The following is a 19751-nucleotide window of genomic DNA, read 5'->3' as shown; positions in this document are numbered from 1 at the left end:
TGGCTCAGTGGGTTAAAGCCTCTGCCTTCAGCTCATGATTCCAGGGTCCTGGGATTGAGCCCCACATCAGGTTCTCTGCTCGGCAGGGAGCCTGCTTCCCCCCCCCCCCTCTCTGCCTGCCTCTCTGCCTGCTTGTTATCTCTGTCAAATAAATAAAATCTTTAAAAAAAAAAAAAAGAATTCTACTTCTTGGGGTTTCTGGGTGCCTTGGTCCGTTAAGCATCTGACTTTGGCTCAGGTCATGATCCCGGGGTCCTGAGATCAAGCCCCATGCCCAGCTCCTAGCTCAGTGGGGAGCCTCCTTGTCCCTCTCCCTTTGCCCCTCCCCACCCGCTCTGGTGCTCTGTCACTCTCTCAAATAAAATCTTGTTTTAAAAAATTCTACTTATCATCAACCATTACTTGACAAATTTATAGAAACCGAATGGAAGACAAACCACAAGAGAAAAACTTGATTACCTATGCTTTAATAAAGTCTTTGGGCTTTCTTTAGCCCTCAGGAAGTACGCTCAGGGCCCAGTCACAGTGGGGAGTGGGCTGTTGTGCTCTATGGACAGAATTACCCTGTGCAGCAAGCTGACCTTGCCCCACCGTCAACCACTCAAAGGACAAAGGTGAGGTGTGCACAGGTGCATAGATGTATAAAATAATACAAAATACCATTTGTTTTTTTTTTTTTTAGATTTTTTATATATTTAATAAGAGAGCGAGAGAGCACAAGGAGGGGGAGCAGCAGAGGGAGGGGAAACGCAGGCTCCCTGCTGAGCAAGGAGCCTAATATGGGGCCCCGATCCTAGGACCCTGGGATCATGACTTGACCGGAAGGCAGAGACTTAACTGACTAGCCACCAGGTGGTTTTGAACCCCAGTTCCTGACACAGGGTTCCAGAAAGTCCTATCATTTCCTGGGTGATAGAAGCATCTTTTGTTCTAACAAGGTGACTCTTGGTAGGTTCTTGGATGGGAACTGGTCCCCAGAAAGATGAAGCCATGGTTCAAGAGGAAGCTTGGAATTTTCAGCTCCCTTCTCATTCTCTGGGGAAGAGAGAGGGGCTGGAAATTGAGTTAACACTCAGTCATACCTACATGATGAAGCCTCCATAAAAATCCCAAGAGTACAGGTTCAGAGACCTTCCAGGTGGGTGAACACGTGGAGGTGCAAGGAAGGTGGCGTGCCCAGAGGGGAGCTCCACACCCCTTCCCAGACACCTTGCCTTGTGCATCTCTTCCATCTGCTTGTCCCTGAATTGTATCCTTTTATAATAAACTGGTGACCTAAGTTAACAGTGGCCCTCAGTTCTGTGAGCTGCTTTTGCTGATGATTGAACTGGAGAAGGGGCCATGGGAACCCATGACTTACGGCTCGTTGCTGAGAAGCACAAGCGACCACCTGGAGTCCCGATTCTGAGACACACCTTAAGCCGGGCAGGGAGTCTCTGGGTCTGCACTAACCTCAGGCAGATGTGTCCAATTTGATGTGTCCAATTTGTAGGACACCTTGCTGGTGGTGACGAGCTGGAGCATTGCTTGGTATGGAGGAAAAAACCCTCCACATCCAGCGTAAGAGTGCTGTGAGTCTGAGGAAAGGCAAACACAGTGTGTTTTTCCTAGACAAAGTGGGAGAACATACTCCATCAAGTGAATGTTGCCGCTCGTGTCTCAGAGCTAAGCCAGTGATGGGAGTAGCATAGCCGAATCACACAGCTGCTCACGTAGCCTTTACCTCAGTCGTCCTCAACTTTGGCTGCACATGATCACCTAGAAAGCTTCTGACAGTCTGATGCATAGGCTGTCTCCCAGACCAAGTAAATGAAGAATCTCTACAGGTGGTACCCAAACCTCAGTATTTTTTTTAGTATCCCAGGTAGCACACTGTTGGTGAGAATGGAAAATGGTGTAGCCACTGAGGGAAACAGTATGGCAGTTCCTCAAAAAATTAAAAATAGAGCTACCTTATGATCTCGCAATTCCACTTATGGGTATTTATCAGAAAATTAAAATACTAGCTCAAAAAGATATGTGTCCCCCCATGTTTATCGCATCATTATTTATAATATCCAAGATATGAAAACAACCTAAGTGTCTATCATTGAGTGAATGGATAAAGATGTGGTAACATATATACAATGGAATATTATTCTGCCATAAAAAAGAATGAAACCTTGCCATTTGAGACAACATGGAGGACTTTGAGGCCATTATGCTAAGTGAAATAAGTCAGAGAAAGACAATTATCATATGCTCTTACTTACATGTGGAATCTTATAAAACAACAAAGACCCTAAAACCAAGCTTACAGATAGAACAGACTGAGGGTTGCGGGGGGGGGGCGGGCGGTGGTTGCAATGAGTGATGGGGGTCAAAAGGTACAAAATTCCAGTTATAAAATCAGTCAAGGGAATATAATGTACAACATGGTGACTATAGTTAATAATACTATATCGCATATTTGAAAGTTACTAAGAGCAGATCTTAAAAGTTCTTATCATATTCAAAACATTCCCCAGGTATATTAGTTTTCTATTACTGCTATAAGGATTTACCATGGACTTAGCGGCTTGAAACAAAACGCATTTATCATCTTTTATGTCTGCAGTGCTAAAGACCGAAAGAGGCTCACTGGACTAAAATCAGGATGTTGGCAGATTTGCGTTCCTTATTGGAGGCTCCGGGGGGATCAGTTCTCTCGCCTTGTCCGGGTTCTCGCCGCCGAGGAGCTCTTTAAACCTTCAAAGCCAACAACCATCAGTGGAATCTTTCTCATATTGCATCATTCTGACGTTGACTTTTCTGCACCCCACCCCCCGCCAATTTCAAGACCCTTGTGATTGTGTTGGGCCCACCCAGATAACCCAGAATAATCTCCTATCTTAAAGTCAGCGGATTCACAATATCAAATCCATCAGCTACATGAATTCCCCTTTGCCATGTAATGTAACATATTCATGGGTTACCAAGATTAGGACATGTCAGAACATCTGGGGACCATTATTACCATATCAGTCGACTCTAACATGAAGCTGAGAACTACTGGTTTACCCATAGGAGGGACTAAAGAAGTGGCTCAGTTAGCAAGCTGGGCCGTGATGGAAGACTGGAGCCACACACTGAGAAACTGGAGTGTTGGGAGGGGTGAGAGAGGGGCAACAGATGGTTACAGAACTTGTCTCGCAGGAGGAGGAGGGGGTTGTCATGTGATTTATTATTGCTCAGCCTCTTGAGAGTCCTGGGAAGTTAAACTGTGTATTACCCCAAGGATGGTGGGACCATCTCCACGCAGGAGTAGCCATTGCAGAAAACATAGGTCATGTCGTGAGATGGGACTTCAGCAGACTTCCGGGACCAGTAGCTAACAGCTTGCTCCTTGTTTTCGGCTCACTCAGAGCCTGGGTGTGTGCCAGATTCTCAAGTGCTCTGGAGCTTTCCCGGGGCGGTGGACGATGCAAACTACTTGCCCACAGGTTAGTTACAGCTTGAAGACTTTTTTTTAAGATTTCATTTATTTCTCAGAGAGAGCACACAAGCAGGGGGAGCTGCAGGCAGAGGGAGGAGCAGGCTCCCCACCGAGCCAAGGAGCCTGATGCGGGACTCGATTCCAATACACTGGGATCGTGACCTGAGCAGAGGGCAGACACTTAACCGACCGAGCCACCCAGGCGTCCCTTGAAGATACTTTCTGACTGGCCAATATTTTAACAGCCACACACATGGAAACATTCAGGATTTCTGGCTTTTCTTCAAAGACCTAGCTTTGCTGGGACAGCGTTCTGTCAGGACCCCTCTCAGCTGCTCCCGTTTGAGGGAGCCCTTATTTTCCGGTCTGCTGCAGCCTTCATCCTAGCCTTTTTGTTTTATGCCTGCTCACTTCACACAGTTATGCGACTTGCCTGGTCTGGAAGGTATCTGAGTTCACAGGCTTCCCCCTCCTTCAGAATTCCTGTGCCTAAAGTTGGGCTAAATTCTCATAAAGACCCATTTGCGTGTCATCAGTACAAAAGTGAAGAGCTGTGAGATGTTAACTAGACTTATTGTGATCATTTTGCAATACATACAAATAACCAATCATGCTGCACTCCTGAAACTAATGTTTTATGTCAATCATATCTCCATAAAAAAGAAATAAAAAGAAAATGGAAACTCATCCCCACCCCCCTAAAAGAGGGAGTAGTTTTCCACTGGGGAAAGATGGGACACAACCAAGGGCATTGCCTGTACACAGAAAACCCTTTCCTCAGAACTTAGGGAGCACACCAAGGGGAGTAAAGGCCAGTATCTGAGAAAACCGCCTGAGTCACCACCATGTGTTCCAGGGAGCAAAGTGGCCTCCATTGGTTAAAAATCTCTTCGAAGGAAATAAAGCTGCCAAACTGTAATTTCTGTCCTCTGGTCTTCCTTCAGCCTTTGGAGGTACACAAAATCAATTTCGCTCTTCTTTCGTACCCACAGACTTCCAAAATTTTGAAGACAACTGTCATTACCCCTGCCGGCCTCTTCCCACTTCCAAAGGCTCCTTTCCAACAAGCCTGCCTAATCCCCTGGGCAGCTCTTCTTAGATGGTTGAGACCTCATCTTCATTCTGGTAAATCTCTAGCTTGGCTGTGCCACCCAAATGTGCTATCCCAAAGCCAGCAGCCTGAGAGAGTGAGAGGACAGAAGGGCAGTCAGAGTAGATCCTCTGACTCAGACCCGGGTGCTCTATCACCTGTCCTAACACTGCATGAGCTTACAAGTTAGAAGACAATGGGAAGATTCCCAAACTGAGGCCCTTTGAGATACAGGGACATGACAAGACACAGCCTTCCCTTTACATGGCTCCAGGGAAAGATCCTCCCTTTAAGGAACACCAAGTCTTGGTAATGGGTAAAATCCAAAAACCCTACTCTGTCCTCACATCCTTTCTCCTCAATGGGCTGACAAGATTTTGTAAGGATGACACCCTACCTTTGAAATATGCTTCACCTCAAGAGGTTAGAGTCCATTTGAAAGGGCCTGTAAAGGGGCGCCTGGGTGGCTCAGTGGGTTAAAGCCTCTACCTTCGGCTCAGGTCATGATCCCAGGGTCCTGGGATCGAGCCCCGCATCGGGCTCTCTGCTCCGCAGGGAGCCTGCTTCCTCCCCCCTCTCTCTCTCTGCCTGCCTCTCTGCCTACTTGTGATCTCTCTCTGTCAAATAAATAAAATCTTTAAAAAAAAAAAAAAAAAAAAAAGAAAGGGCCTGTAAAGTAAGTTGGGATGGTGTATGGTGATAATGCTTACTTCCCATGGCACTGCTCATTAAGTCAGCTTTGGCATAATTAGGAGAGATGAAATTCAAGCCAATCTCTGAACTTTTACTGTTCAGTAAAAGTTTACTTTTACTGTTTTAAGGTTTTACTGTTTACTGAGCTGCTTTTACAGTTTCGATAAATGGGTAGATAGGACTGATGCTGCTGGCTCAAATGAGATTTGAGGTTAGATGTAGTTTTGGCTTAACATTCCTTTATTTCATTAAATGAGATAGTGTACGTGAATCAAAGTTACCGGAACATGCTCATTTTTATTACTAATCCATGTTTTCTGGCCAATCTTAACCATCTTTATAGCCATCACAGTCTTTGTGCTGGGTCCCACACGTCAGTCAATGGAGAGTAGACCAGCTCTGGAGACTTCAGTCAGCTGTCTCTGACATGCAATAATGGGGCCACTTACATCCATCCCTTCCACTGAGAACAGAACAAAAACCTTAGGCTACAAGGTTTGGGTAGCTGAGAAAAGTTGTTAGAGTGGGTTAGCATGTTTTTACCACTTGGAATCATGTCCGCAGCGGTTCCATCTGGAGAAAGACAGAGTGGATTAGATGTTTTCTCAAATCTGTCTCACATCTATGGAAATCCTACTCTTTTTATAGTCTTTTGGCATAGAAAGCTGTTATCTCACTTGAGATCATTCCTACAGAACCAATAGGAAGGTAAAGCAAAAGCAAACCAGCGATCAAATTTGATCGTCTTCCATCCTAAGGAGCTCGGTGTACAGTCATTAAGGCATCAGCATCTGCTGGGGGCTCCAGCAGGGAATCCTACTCAAGGACACAGGAGAAGAAGCAGAGGGAATCAACCCAAGTGGTACTAAAGAGGACAGTATGGGAAGGACATTTTCTATTTCCCCAGATCTTCAGGCAACCCCACTAAGGTGGAGTATGAAACCAAGAAAAATGCGAGGCTTAAAAAATACTGTGCGTTATAATTCTTCAATCTCTGGAAGGCTAGGAGACCAAGGTCAGTGTGGCAGGAAGCGGAGCAGACTTCCCAGCCCAGCAGTCACACAATCTTCACGGTCTTGAGCATATCTGACAGTACATACGTGTCATCCCAGCCCCTCCCAGGCTTCCTCAGGGTCTGCTCCAAGGCCTGGGCCATTTCCAAGACCTCTGGCGTGGCAAGTTTCTGCTCCGGGCGCAGCTGGCAGAACAGGATCTCATTTACTTCACCCTCAATTCGCCGCACATACAGGAGAGGGAAGACCTCTTTGAGCCCCGTCAGAACTGAGTCCTTCAGCCCCAAGTCCCGGCACACAAGGTTGAGGATAAAGACACCTACAGGGTAGGAAGGAAACAGTCATGTCTGGCAGATCGGGGACATGTTGGAGACAAGGTTCAGCTCTGAGAACAGACCGATTCCTGCTGGTGGCCTAAGAAAACCCAGCTGCAGTGAGTCTGCAGAGAGCACACTGCGTATGAAGGCAGGAATATGTGAACGATGAGAAAACGTCAAGCTAATTTCTTGCTCTTCTGTGCTGGCAACAAATTACTTTGCCATTCTCCTTGCCTCAGTTTCCCAAAGAAATGCTTTAAGAAGTAATTAATACTCCAAGAAAAAAATGTACCAACTCCACAGGGGTGTCACACTCTTGACATATACACTTTGGGGTGTTTAGCAGCCAGGAAGAGGGCCAAGGTTACCTTGACCTATAACAATGAAGGTTCCCAAAATCTATGTTCACCCAAGTACCTGACACCAAACCAAAACATCTGGGAGGCTGTCAACGTAAGGTCTAAGAGCTCTAGCTTCCAAGAAACGTTGGCGCCACAGCTTGTTACCTTGTGCCACCTTGGCAAAGTTTCCTTACTTCAGTTTCCTTATTTGAAAATGGGCTGCTATGACGACAAAACAGCACAATGTCTGGGCCAGCCCCCATGGAAAGAAATCAGATGGTAGCTGGCATGACCATGCTGGGGGAGATGTGAATTGCTGCACACGGTAAAACTGTTTGGCAACATCTAGGACACCCCAGCTTACAAGTAAACTCTGATTCAGTAATTGCAACCCCACCTACATGCCTGACAGACCTGCAAATGCATTTCACTGAAAGGCACCTACTGGAATGTCGATGTCAATACTGCTTATAAAAGCCTCAAGTAGGAAATAATCCAACAGCACAGCAGATTGGAGAAACAAATGCGGTACAGACACACAATGACACTACACAACAATAAAAATAACAACGTAAACACAACACTATGGATAAATCTCACAAAGATCATGTTTGGTGAAAGAAAACAAACAGTATGTTCCATAAGATTCCATTTACACAAAGAACAAAAATGGGCAAAACTAAGCAGTACTGACTGAAGTTAGGATGGGGTTCTCCTTGAGAGGAGGAGTCACAGGAAGAGGTAAGGGGTGGACCCTCTGGTGGGCTCCAAGTGTTCTGTGTTTTCAGAGTAAACGGATGTGTTCACTTTGGGAAAATTCATTAAGCTACACACTTATGCACACTTTTTGTTAAAAAGAAAACAATTTTTAAAGGCCCCATCCCACCTCCCCCCCAACCTTTTGTACTTCCTACCTTCAGGAGTCAAGATGCTTTTGACCTTTTGCAGGAAAGGCTGGTCCACAAAAGCTGGTGGTGGGCAACTCATTCCCAGTGTTGGGTCCTTGCTGTCAACATCAAACATGACGACATTGTAGTGGGGCCGAGCTGGGAAAAGAGAGGCAAGCAAGTCTTTGTCTAACACCATCTACGTTCCTACACCACACGTGCCCTGTGACCTGTGGTGGCCGCAGGCGGCTACGTCAGAAGGATGACATGGACGCCATGGCTTGTCTGTAAGGGCACTGATGTCACTGTCCAGGGGAGTCGCTGTCACTCAGGGTTCCGCTGTAAGTACCCCACATGATAGCCAGGGCTTTGACCTGATCTTTTCCTCCACATTAAAAGCACCTTCCAGAGACGCCTCGGTGGCTCAGTGGGTTAGGCCTCTGCCTTCGGCTCAGGTCATGATCTCAGGGTCCTGGGATCGATCCCCGAATCAGGCTTGGGGATCTCTGCTCGGCAGAAAGCCTGCTTCCCCCTCTCTCTCTGCCTGCCTCTCTGCCTACCTGTGATCTCTCTATCTGTCAAATAAATAAACAAAATCTTTAAAAAATAAAAAAAATAAAAGCCCCTTCCATAAGCACACATATTCATGGGGTCCACACTAGCATCATTGCTACTTGGTTAAGAGTCCATCTGTACCAGTAATTTTCAATCCCAGCAGAACCTTAGGGTCACCTCAGGATATTTGAAATACTTGGAAGAACCCGGGCTCCATTCCTGACCACCCGAGTCAAAAACCCTGGTGTGGGAAGGAACAGGTAGGAGGGGAGACAGGAAGCCTCAAGTATTTTTCTTTAATCCCAGGTAATTCAAAATACAGGCAGAGTTAAGAACTATTGATTTACGCAAAGCAGCTGCCTAAGCCTTTAAGGACTGACCTAGCAAGTGGTTGCAGGGGAAAATGTTATCAAATTAAAGTTAGTGTATTTTTTCTAGTACTTGAATAACTGAGGGCTCAAGAAAAAAGATCTTGCTACCTGGGTGAGAAAGAACGGATGATGCGTGAGATGCTTCCCTTTCTCTAATGGAAACAAGTTTTTACAGGGATGACCTGCAATGCTCCGGACTTGCAGCGAACTTTGAGACCACGATAATGGTTGTTCAATAATTAATAAATACTGACTTAGGACTACTGCATGCCCATTACCGGGCATGGCACAGATCTCGTTTTGGTTTCTTAGAGAGCAGAACACGGTGGCTCATCGAAGTCCAAGGACAACCACGGCTCACATCTATAGCACTGAGCCCTCTAACAACCTTGCTTGTTAGAGACGATTGCCAGGCTCTTCAAAACTGACTGACAGGCAGTAACGATGGCCACACATCACAGACTGAGTGCCTGCCATGAGCCTTGAGCAGTTTCAAAGATTTCCCACGTACTAGCTATGTAGGGCCCGGGTCCCCACACGGGCCCCAGCCTCAGAGAGGTAACCTGTAAAGCTCTGATAGACTTAGATACACTTCATAGAAAGTTCAGCTTGCAATTAAAATTCCTGCACCATCTGTCTATCCCAGCACCAAAATACTCACCCCAGGCACCCTGCTCTGCCACACCCTAACTGGGAGATGCTCTGATCCAGTGAGAACCAGAGGATGAGGTATGGAACAGACAGACCAGGAAGGATGTGTGGCTCGAGCTCCCAGGTTCACTGAAGACAGAACCAACCTGGCTGACTTCTCCCTGAGGGACCCACACTCCGGGAAGGACCAGCCCCCAGGAGCCTACATATAACGTGGCAAAAGGAGCACAGGAGCTATTGCAGAACATTAATATGCTTTGTCCTAAGTCTGAGGTAGGAAACATGAGAGCAAAATGGAGCCTTAACTGCAGCACAGCAGGGCCACTACAACCCCGCTGAGCAGCCTCTGCTTTAGCGATTCTCAGCCTCAGCACCACTGACACTGGGGACAGATAATTCTGTCGGGGGGGGGCTGTCCCGTGCATGGCAGGATGTTAAGCAGGATCTCTGGTCTCTACTCACTTGCTGCCAGAAGCACCCTCACCTGTGCTTACAAGGGCCAATGACACGTCTGCAGACACAGCCCGACGCCTCCAGGGGTACAAGCACTGATCTACATGCATGCTGTCTGGCTCTCTCTCTGCTTCACCCCCAGCTGAAAGACTGAATAAACAACTCCCCACACACACCCCAACTTTTCTTCCCCTTTTCCTCATCCAGCTACACACCTTAGGGGTTCCTTGGGATGATGAGGAAGTGGCAAGGACACAGAGTCAGAAGAGAACCAGGAGAAAAGCCCACTGATCCGTTAGCACCCCAAGGGCAGACATGGTCGATTTTCCTTGTTGCTGTATCCCAACCGCCCAGCTCAGTGCTGAGGACGTGGCTGGCACTCGAGATTTACTGAATCAGTACATCAACCAATGAAGAACAAATCAACGGGCGAAAGACAGGGACAAGATTAATTGTCATACATGAAGCCTAGAGGTCCGTGCAGGTCTGCTGACTTTGAGGACTCTTCTCCCAACACCCCTCCAAATTCTCCAAAAGCTGTAGTACCTTCTCTTCCCGCCAGGCTGGTAATATAGTCCAGGCCATCTGCAATATGGACCTTCATCCGATCGCTCTGGGAGAAGCCAAACCACTGGGTGGCCACTTCCAACATGCAGGGGTCGATCTCCACAGCATCAATGCAGGACTTCGGGAAATGATCATGGACAAAAAGAGGGAGGCTGCCCCCACCTAGGCCTACTACCAACAATGCCAGTGGGGTCTCTGCAATAAAGGAATAAAGAATCATTTGACAATCTGCTCACTGAAAGTTTTGTACTAGCCTTGGGGAGGGCTAAGGAGGGAGCTGGATTATTGGCTCTGCCCAGGGGATACAAGATTTAGAGGCCCAGCCTCTCTGTCTCATCCCAGAAATTTAGGGGCCAATCTGACATCTAAAAACTCAACCTTGGCCTCACAATCCTTCCTCTACTACATCCAGAAGCTGAACCAGTGTGTTATTATTACAGAGCCTTAAAGATCCCAAAGCTCTCAGCTGATATCATACCAAGAGTCCCCACCATAAGCATGATCAGACTTCCCCTAGGAACTGGGAGGAACAATGGCCAACATCTCGCTCTACAAGGCAGTGTAGATGCAATGCCCTCTGCCCAGCTTTCACCTCAAAGGCCACAGGTGCCCTCTCAGACACATCAGCCAAATAAGGCATTCCACCCAAATTCCAGAAATCATAGGAAAACAAAGGCCCAAATCCTAGTCCTAAGTATAGAGAAAGCTCAGCAACCATAGGCAGACAGAAGAAGACAAGAAACAAGAATCACCGGAAGGAGACATTAAATTAGGATTGATATCCAAGGATTAAACCTAAGAACTGAGACTCTAGGGACATACAGCAACACCAAGATAAGCCAAGAGCATAGGGTGTTTCATAAGACATCCTCAGGTCTTTAGGTGAACAGTTAAAAGCCTAGACAGAAAAGTGAACATTTTTGCTACTGTGGTCAGATCCAAAGTAATTACTTATTAGTAATAAGCCTATGACTGTTCTACCAATAATAATAGATTTCTTGGGGCGCCTGGGTGGCTCAGTGGGTTAAGCCGCTGCCTTCGGCTCAGGTCATGATCCCAGGTCCTGGGTTCGAGCCCCACATCGGGCTTTCTGCTCAGCAGGGAGCCTGCTTCCTCCTCCCTCTCTGCCTGCCTCTCTGCCTGCTTGTGATCTCTCTCTGTCAAATAAATAAATAAAATCTTTAAAAAAAAAAAAAATAGATTTCTTAATGTAAATAGAAATTCGAGAAAGAATTGCATCTGGTGCTCAAATAATGCAGTACTGAAAGCAAAAATTTCTTTCCAAGTGCACAGGAATTTCTGGAGTCATGATTTTTAAATGTTCCATCTGGTTACATGGGTAGACACATGCAAACACTCAATAAACTGAACATCTTAAAATCTGTGTACTTTCTGTAGCTCACTGCATACATTTTATCAACATTATTATTATATTAATTGTCAATATTATTGATAATTACATTATCAATATTATTAATAATTATATTATTTATGTTATTAACATGTTAACAGTAATATATTGATTTTATTTTTAACATACAAAGTATTATTTGTTTCAGAGGTGTGGGTCTGTGAATCATCAGTCTTAACACAATTCAGAGCACTCACCATAGCACATACCCTCCCCAATGTCCATCACCCAGTCACCCTCCCCCCCAACTTTAATATTTTAAATAAATGAATAAAAGAAAAAAGTTAGACACCCACACATGCAGTCATTTTGAGATTACAATCTGAGTCTGAGGGAAAAGTTACTGGCCATTTATTAACTTAAAAGAAGACTGGGAAGGAGAAAACTAGGAATATATGTACGTTTGTTGGTCTGTCATTGCTGTGCTCACACCACAAGACAGCTGTAATCGTCCACACCCCACCCCTGTGGAAGGCACCGGCGTCCCCCTCACCTAGGAGCAGCTCCGGGTTTCTGAGCAGGGCAAGGCCGGCGATCATTGCTTTGTGGTGCTCACAGCACAGGTAAGTCTTGTCAACGGGCCGCCCTGGGGCTGCAGGGAGGTCCTCTGGAGTGTCATCAGCCCGCTGCTTCCTCCTGTCCTTCTTCCGTTTCTTCTGGGCTAAATGAAAGACAGAGATGATGAGGTCCTATGCTGAGTGCGCTAGTCCAGGGAAAGCAAGCCATACCAGCAGCACTGTGCTGTAGCGAGACAGATCCGACCCAAGAACCCACACCCCCGGGCTTGGAGCCTACTTTAAGGAAATGGAAAGGATCCTAGAGGACATGGCCTAGATCTACACCGTCCAATACCATAGCCACTAGCCACTTGTGGCCACTGAACATAAATTACAATTTGAAAATGTTAACGTTTCAGCGCCTTACTCGCAGCAGCCACATTCCATGTGCTCGGGAGGCACACATGGTCAGTGGTTACCGTATTGGGCAACTAAGCGGACATTAAACATTCCCTCCAATGCAGAGAGTTCTACTGAACAGCACCAGACTAGGCGACCTGTGAGGTACCCGCCAACTCCAAAGCCCTTCTGAAACCTATCCCAGAGGCCGGCAGTACGGAGGAGGTGGGGGCCACCTGCACCCGGAACTTTTCCGGCTCACCTCACAGAAGTTTACTGAATTAATATAATACAGACGCATATGGAGCCCCTTACCAAACAGACAGCCTCCAAACTGAAGGCATTAAAGTGATAACCACATCTGTGTGGTAAAGCACCACCCCAGCCCCTTATCATCTGAGACCCGGGCTTCACTGAAGAATAACATACACCTCCACTCTGTTTACTGCCGTTTACAGCAGAGCCCAGATGGTAACAGGAAAACTCACAGAGCCGTGTGCCTCTGATCACAGGTACCTCTGGCCACCCTGAATGGAGAGTCCAGGCCATGTCCACTTGGGTCCCACCAGTGTGCGGATGACACCTCACCTCTGTGAGACACATCCTTCAGCAACCTGGCTTCAGACTGCACCACATTCCTGTTGCTGAGGAAGATGAGCCGCCGGAAGTAGTGCTTGTCATCCCCCTGCACATCCTCGACCACGTAGCTGCCACTCAAGGGACTGCAGCCTTGGTGCTGAACAGTCCGGACCCCGATGTCCCCACCCACAGACAGAAAGGGCACCTGAAGGTATAACAGAGATGTGGTCAAACACCAGCTTAATTAAGAAACATGAGAAATGATCATCTTTTCCCTTTGTGTGTGTATGAGGAATCCCCATACCAAGGTTCAGGACACCAAGAACTTCCAAGATTTGCCATTCTAGTAAGAAACTTTCCTGAGGGGTGCCTGGGTGGCTCAGTGGGTTAAGCCTCTACCTTCGGCTCAAGTCATGATCTCAGGGTCCTGGGCTTGAGCCCCACATTGGGGTCTCTGCTCAGTGGGGAGCCTGCTTCCTCCTCCTCCTCTCTCTCTCTGCCTGCCCCCTCTCCGCCTACTTGTGATCTCTCTCTCTGTCAAATAAATAAATAAAATCTTAAAAAAAAAAAAAAAAAACTAAGAAAGCTGTTATTTAAAAAAAAAAAAGAAAAAAGAAAAAAAGAAAGGAACTTTCCTGGGGCCTTTTAAGAGATCACAAAAGGTTTAATTCACTCTTTGGAAAACCAATTAAACCCATAAAGATCCCCCAAACCCTCAGTAAAATGCAAGGTTTCTCCCTCAGAAAAACATGAGTTTCTCCTTAGGAATGCTCAAAGGACTTTCCATAAAACCTAGAGGGAACCTTCCGCAGGGAACTATGAGAAAAGGAAATCTGAGAACAAATCCAGAGAGAAACCAACCATTCTAAGTTTGGCGAACTCTCTCCCTCCAATTATTCTCATCTTTTTCCCCATTTTTCTTAACAGGAGAAAAACACATTTTCCCTCTAGACTTTTCCATTTCCCTTCTCAATCTTTACTTCCATTTCTTTTAAAGACTTCCAAGAGTATTTAATAATCACCAGGAAACCCTGGCTGTGCAGAGACACCGGCACTCCCCACAGGATCTCCATCTCTTTGAGGGACACCAACCCCAATCAAACACACATTCATCTGCAAACACAAGACAGTGTAGTGGGCAGAACCACAGGCTAGAACCGGGGAGTCTAGGTTTATCTTTCCACATGTGCTACCACAGCAACAAGCCCCTAAGGACCTTGGCTTTCCTACCTGCCATGGCTAAAGCACCTGTAAGGCACTCAGCTATCAATGACCCTGTCAGAGCAGGATGGAGTAAGACAGACAATGTCAGCAAAAACCTTGTTTCCTTCCCAGGAAAATGCCAGGCCAGCAACGCTAATATCCCGAAAACTCATCTGAACTGTTTTGCCTCTTTTTCATTCTACACTCAGATAATGATGGTTCTAAGAAGCAAAAGACACAAAAGGAGATAAGGAGAAACAGAGTCTGAACAACCCACAGTATAAAGAGCTAGAGCCTGGAAGGTGGAGAGCATTTCATTTCTGTGTGGAGTCTCAGAGGCCCCACAAACATACACGCTACTGCAAGACTCCAAATAGCAACCCCTCTCCCTCCTCTCACTGCCTGGAGTCAAGAGAACCGAAGTACTGCCCACTTAGTTCTGAGCTGCTGACATGCCCTCCAGGAATAGACCAGGGGCACACACCCTTGTCCTAGCTCCTTCCAAGTCACCCTCTGCCTATGTGGCTGCTAATATGACTTCTCTAGAGATCCGTGAAAGCTGCTGCCACAGCTGTATTACCTGCTGCTGGGCAGGCATCCCGGCGGGAGCCAACTCCATGACTCTGGCTGACAGCTCGGCCTGGATGCTGTCCATGCCCTCGTACCGCTGGCCTCGGTGGAGGGCCACTGTGATCAGCCTCCTGAAGCCTGCACTGGCCGCCAGCTGCTTCCGACCCTCTTCCATGCCAAAGAGCCACTCGGTCTCACGACCCTGGGGGACTGGAAAGAGCACTTGGTGACACAGAGTCCAGGGAAGAGTGTTCAAGACCCAACCAATATAACCTACATGGCACAGAGTCAGCCCCAGTGAAGTCCCAGCATCCCTTCCAACTATGACCCACTGAGGGCTGTCAATTCCCTAGTGCACAATGCCCAGAGCAAAGCAGCCATCAGACACATGGTAGGGCCCATGTGACCATGTAAGGGAGAGAGGCGGGTACCTAGTCCAAAAAAAATAGCAATAATACTAACACTTATTACATGCTAAGCGTTATTCCAAGAAGCGTACAAACAGAAACTAACTGAATCTTCACAACGGCTAAGATGCAGGTGGTATTATTATTCCTATTTCATAAACGAGGACATTGAGACACAGAAGTGGAATTATTTGCCCAAATTCACACAATTCGTAAATGGGGAAGCTGGGGTTCGAACCCAGGCAGTCAAGCCCCATACCCCATGCCTGTGTCAACTACACTCTTTGTTCCCACAGGTGGACAGGCAGGATTATGGAATACTCGGGAAAACAGCTGACTTGTCAGCAAGTTACCAGGGTGAGAATTTCAACAACTTGCCTTTGTCTAGAATTTCCTACTTCTGAAAGCACTTTGTCATCCTATTTCTTTTCACCATTACTGAGGTAAATCTGGTATTATTTACACCCTTCACTCATGCCATTTCTGTTTTCCAAGCACTCACCACGTGCGAGCACCACTCGAAGAGACTTTACACCTCTCACACCTACACGACAGTTAACAACCTCCCTTTATAGATGAGGAAACTCAGGCACAGAAAGAAAAGGAATGTCCAAGGTCACACCACGAGGAAGGGACTGAGCTAGAACTGGAACCCAACAGTGGCTTGTTTAGCTACTACTCTGTACTATCTCCCTAAGTTCGGCAGAGAAGTACAGCAGCTCTCCCCAAGCCATGCAGCTCACAGGCTACGGAGCTGACTCTGCTGCTTCCGTGGTACAAAGTAACTCGCTACACTGTGAGACTTACCTAAATTTATGCCTGTTGCCTCTCTCTCTCCTCCCGACCAAACCCTTTCTCACACTCTACCAAGCCTTTGCAATGGAAGGTGTGAAGAAATAAGCCTCAACTCTTAAGCAGGTGGCCGGGCAGCTGCCTCTCCCCCTCCCTCATGCCCGGGAGAGTCTAACTCCTTGAAGTGCCACCCCCTGCAAGATAAACCGGCCACGGCGTACCCATCCACCAGAGCCCCAGCCCCTATAAGCCAGCCCCTCCAGGGAAGAGAGGGAGCAATCCCAACTCACTGATGAAAATGGCAAAATGATTGTCCCGCGATGGTTTCACAGTGGGGCTGTCCACCACGTGGAGGGTGTAGCGTGGCTCCCCCGTGTCCCCATCGCACAAGTCCAGAGATACACTCCCCAGCCCGGCCTTGCGGTACAGCTGGCTGCACAGCCAGGCATACTGCTGCCGCTCACGCACCGCCTCAGCCAGCCGCTCGGCACTCTCCAGCCGCACAGGCTTGCCCTGCTCCTGAGCACACAGCTCAAAGATCTGAAGGGCAGAGCCAGGGACCGGCCTGAACTTGGTCATGATGAAGGCAAAGACAGGTAGGGAGAACCGAGGCTCTGCTTCCAGCACCCGGTCCTGGCTGCTGGCCACCTGGTGTACCCTCACCATCCACCCCTCCCGAGAGAAGTGACCCACTGCTTTCTTCAGGATGTGAGCCTGAGCCAGGGAGATGCAGAGGTAGCGACCGCCCACCTGCAGGACACGGCCAACCTCAGCCAGCATCCTGTCCACTTGGTGCAGGGTCTTCTCCTCCTCGTCTGTCAGGACAGCGTCCAGGGTGCCCTTGTCCAACACCACCTGGAACGAAGCATCAGGAAACTCCATCTGTGTCATGTCCATCTTCAAGAAGCTCATCTGGGGCCGTCGGCTGGCATTGCGTTCCTTCATTTGCTTGATGACCACCTCACTGATGTCAATGTTCACTATATCCAAATAGCCCACATCATACAGCTGCTCACTTAGCTCCGAGTTACCGCACCCAATCACCAGCACCTGAGGGGAAAAACCAACAAGATGAAGGTGGTCAAGGCAAAGGAATGACCTGCAGATACTTCCAGGAATCAGATCTCCCGTGGCTGGTAAGTTTCCAGGCGGTGCAGATGCTATTGTTGGGAGACAGCCTTACCGAGGCGATTCCAGGTTCCATCTAGAAACCGGCTTAGGGAAACTCATCGGTGAAAACCACATTCAGCCACACGATGCAAGCTATGGGAAAATAGGCTATCTGTACTACACAAACAAGCTAATCCTGGTTGTCCCCCCTGAAGCAACCACCAATTACTCAAGAAGTGATAGGAAGACACAGAATCTAAATACGGTCAGGTCACAACTCTTCTTTGGCTATTAAAACCTAGTTGTGACAGAACCATAATCCACTCATGCCTTCGGGTCCACCTCACGGTATTCTTTGCTCCTTCGGTTTAAGGTGGCTCCAGCCCCAGCACGGAGGCCAAGGAGGGACTTGAACTCACAACCCAGAGACCAAGACCTGAGCTGAACTCAAGAATCTAGCACGGAGTCGACTGAGCCACACCTCGGCCTTTATTCCGGTATGTCGTAAAGCCAAACCTGAAACACAAGCTGCTGCCCCCCTCTCTGCACAGCAGTCGTGCACCCAGCCCTCGAAATGCCGCCCCAGCGTCCCCTCCCTGGAAAAGCCTGGTGGGAAGAGCCCAAGTCTTGCCCTGATGGGGCTGAGTCTCAGCTCCCACGGGAGCACTCCCTGCCCACGATGTGCGGCGAGACACCGGCGCTCAGAGCCGCCGCTTCCACCACAACCCAGGCAGGAGCCTCGCGCAGTCGTGACGAGGTCCCGGCCGCGGAAGGAGCGCACGCGGCACCCGCGCAGCCCCGCAATCGGCGCGCCCCCCACCAGTCACCTTCCCGCCCTTCTTTCGGCCCCACCCCGCGCACACCTCGTCTGCCCCCAGCCCCCCGCGCTCAGCTTGGCCCCGGGCACCCCGGGACGTGCCTTCCGGCTCCCGATCGCCAGCGCAGCGCAGGCCGGAAGTGCCGCGGCCGGCCACAGCCCCCGCCGGCGCACTCGGCGTCAGGAAAGCCACGGGGACCGCCGACTCCACACCGGTGCGCCGTGACGGAAACGCGCCCGCGGCCCCGGGAGGCGACAGCCAGGGTCACTACTGCGGTCACTCTTCCCGGGCGATGACTAACTCAGGGAGGGGCTGGGGCAGCAGGTCGCCCACCCCGAAACCTTGCACAGGACGTTTCAGAGCTGCCTCTGAGCCGCGGGGACGCCCAGAGTCCGGAGACGCGGGCCCAGGCGGCCGCCGTGAGACGCGGCCCGTCGCCTCCCGCCACGGGCGGCGGGACGGTCCTCGGCGCCCACGCTCCGAGCGCACGCCGGGCGCGCTCACCTTCTCCCGGGGCTTCATGTACTTGTGCAGCACCCCGCACAGCTCCAGGTAGCTTCCGTACCACTCGAAAGCCCGCTTCCCCCGCAGCTGGAAGAACTTCTCCCAGTACTCCGCGGAGCCGAACTCCCGGGAGCTCTTGGGTAGGAGGTTCATGCTGTCACCGTCCGCGCCGCGTCTCCGCGACCCTCCGGCTCGCCCCCTGAGGGACCATGGGCTGCGCTTGCACACGCGCCGGCGCCCGGCGGCGGAATTCGGCCCGCACGGAGAGCCGCACGGACTGAGCCCCCGCTCGACCCCAGAGGGGTGACGCTGACACGCAGGCCCCACGCGCGGGACACGGAAACCGAGCCACGGTCACCCGCGCTCCCGGCTCCCAGCCCCAGCCCCACGTGCCGAGCCCACGACACTCCCTCACCGCGGGCCTCCAGAACCCGCAATCATATCCGGGTGCCAGGCGTCGCGATTGGCCGGCCGCCCGACCCTCCCGGCGTCTCATTGGCCAGTCTTTCGCTCCTGGCACCTCATTGGCCGAGACGCGCTACCGGCGGCGGCGTCGCAGGCGCCGAGCGTGGATACGCGCGCGGCAGCAGGGGGCGGGGCCAAGGGCCCGAGTCCGGGCGGAAGACACCCCGCGGCGGCGTCTGCGGGATTGCGTCCGAGCGCCGGGAGAGGGCAGCCTCCCCGGCTCCGAGCGTCTCCTCCGCGGCCGACCCCGCCCGGGCTTCCCGCCGTCGGTGCTCGCGTTCTGTCCCAGCGGGCCTCCTGGCCACTTCCGATCTCGAAGGGCGGCGCGCGGGCCGCGGGGGGCCGCGGGCAGGAGGAGGCCTCGGAGCAGAAAAGCCAGCAGACCCCCGTGCGGCCAGGGCTGAGGACAGCCCGTGCTTAGCAGAAGAGCCGTCCTCGCCGCGTTACCTTCGGCCTCGCCCCCACCCTCCCTTACTGTCGCCCCTCGACGTGCGTAGTGGAGGTTTATTCTGGAGAAAGCCGGCACTGAGCGTGCTCGTTCTGCACCAGAGTGCGGGATCCCGCCGTTAGTGTGCTGACGGGAACGCTCAGCCGAGGAACAGCA

At 49.9% G+C, this 19751-nt stretch overlaps 1 protein-coding gene across 3 annotated transcripts; it reads right to left on the bottom strand.

Annotated features, from left to right (window-relative positions):
- Nucleotides 1-5459: 5459 nt before the first annotated feature.
- Nucleotides 5460-19077, bottom strand: METTL13 (methyltransferase 13, eEF1A lysine and N-terminal methyltransferase). 3 transcript variants are annotated; one of them, XM_047704726.1, is made up of 8 exons: nt 18683-19075; nt 16541-17300; nt 15062-15261; nt 13288-13483; nt 12297-12464; nt 10372-10587; nt 7823-7954; nt 5460-6569 (listed from the first exon to the last, which is right to left on the bottom strand). In XM_047704726.1, exons 1-8 carry the CDS (start codon nt 18833-18835, stop codon nt 6295-6297), a joined length of 2100 nt encoding a protein of 699 aa, XP_047560682.1. In that variant the 5' UTR covers nt 18836-19075; the 3' UTR covers nt 5460-6294. The 3 variants fall into 3 exon arrangements, with proteins under 3 accessions (XP_047560682.1, XP_047560684.1, XP_047560683.1); XM_047704728.1 differs by having other exon boundaries at nt 15062-15253; nt 17001-17300; nt 18683-19074; XM_047704727.1 differs by lacking the exon at nt 10372-10587 and having other exon boundaries at nt 18683-19077.
- Nucleotides 19078-19751: the final 674 nt, after the last annotated feature.

Source organism: Lutra lutra, chromosome 15 (genome assembly GCF_902655055.1).
Source record: "Lutra lutra chromosome 15, mLutLut1.2, whole genome shotgun sequence".
In the NCBI taxonomy this organism is placed as follows: Eukaryota; Metazoa; Chordata; class Mammalia; order Carnivora; family Mustelidae; genus Lutra; species Lutra lutra.
The sequence above is the reverse complement of the archived record's forward strand: the minus strand, read 5'-3'. Positions and strand labels throughout refer to the sequence as shown.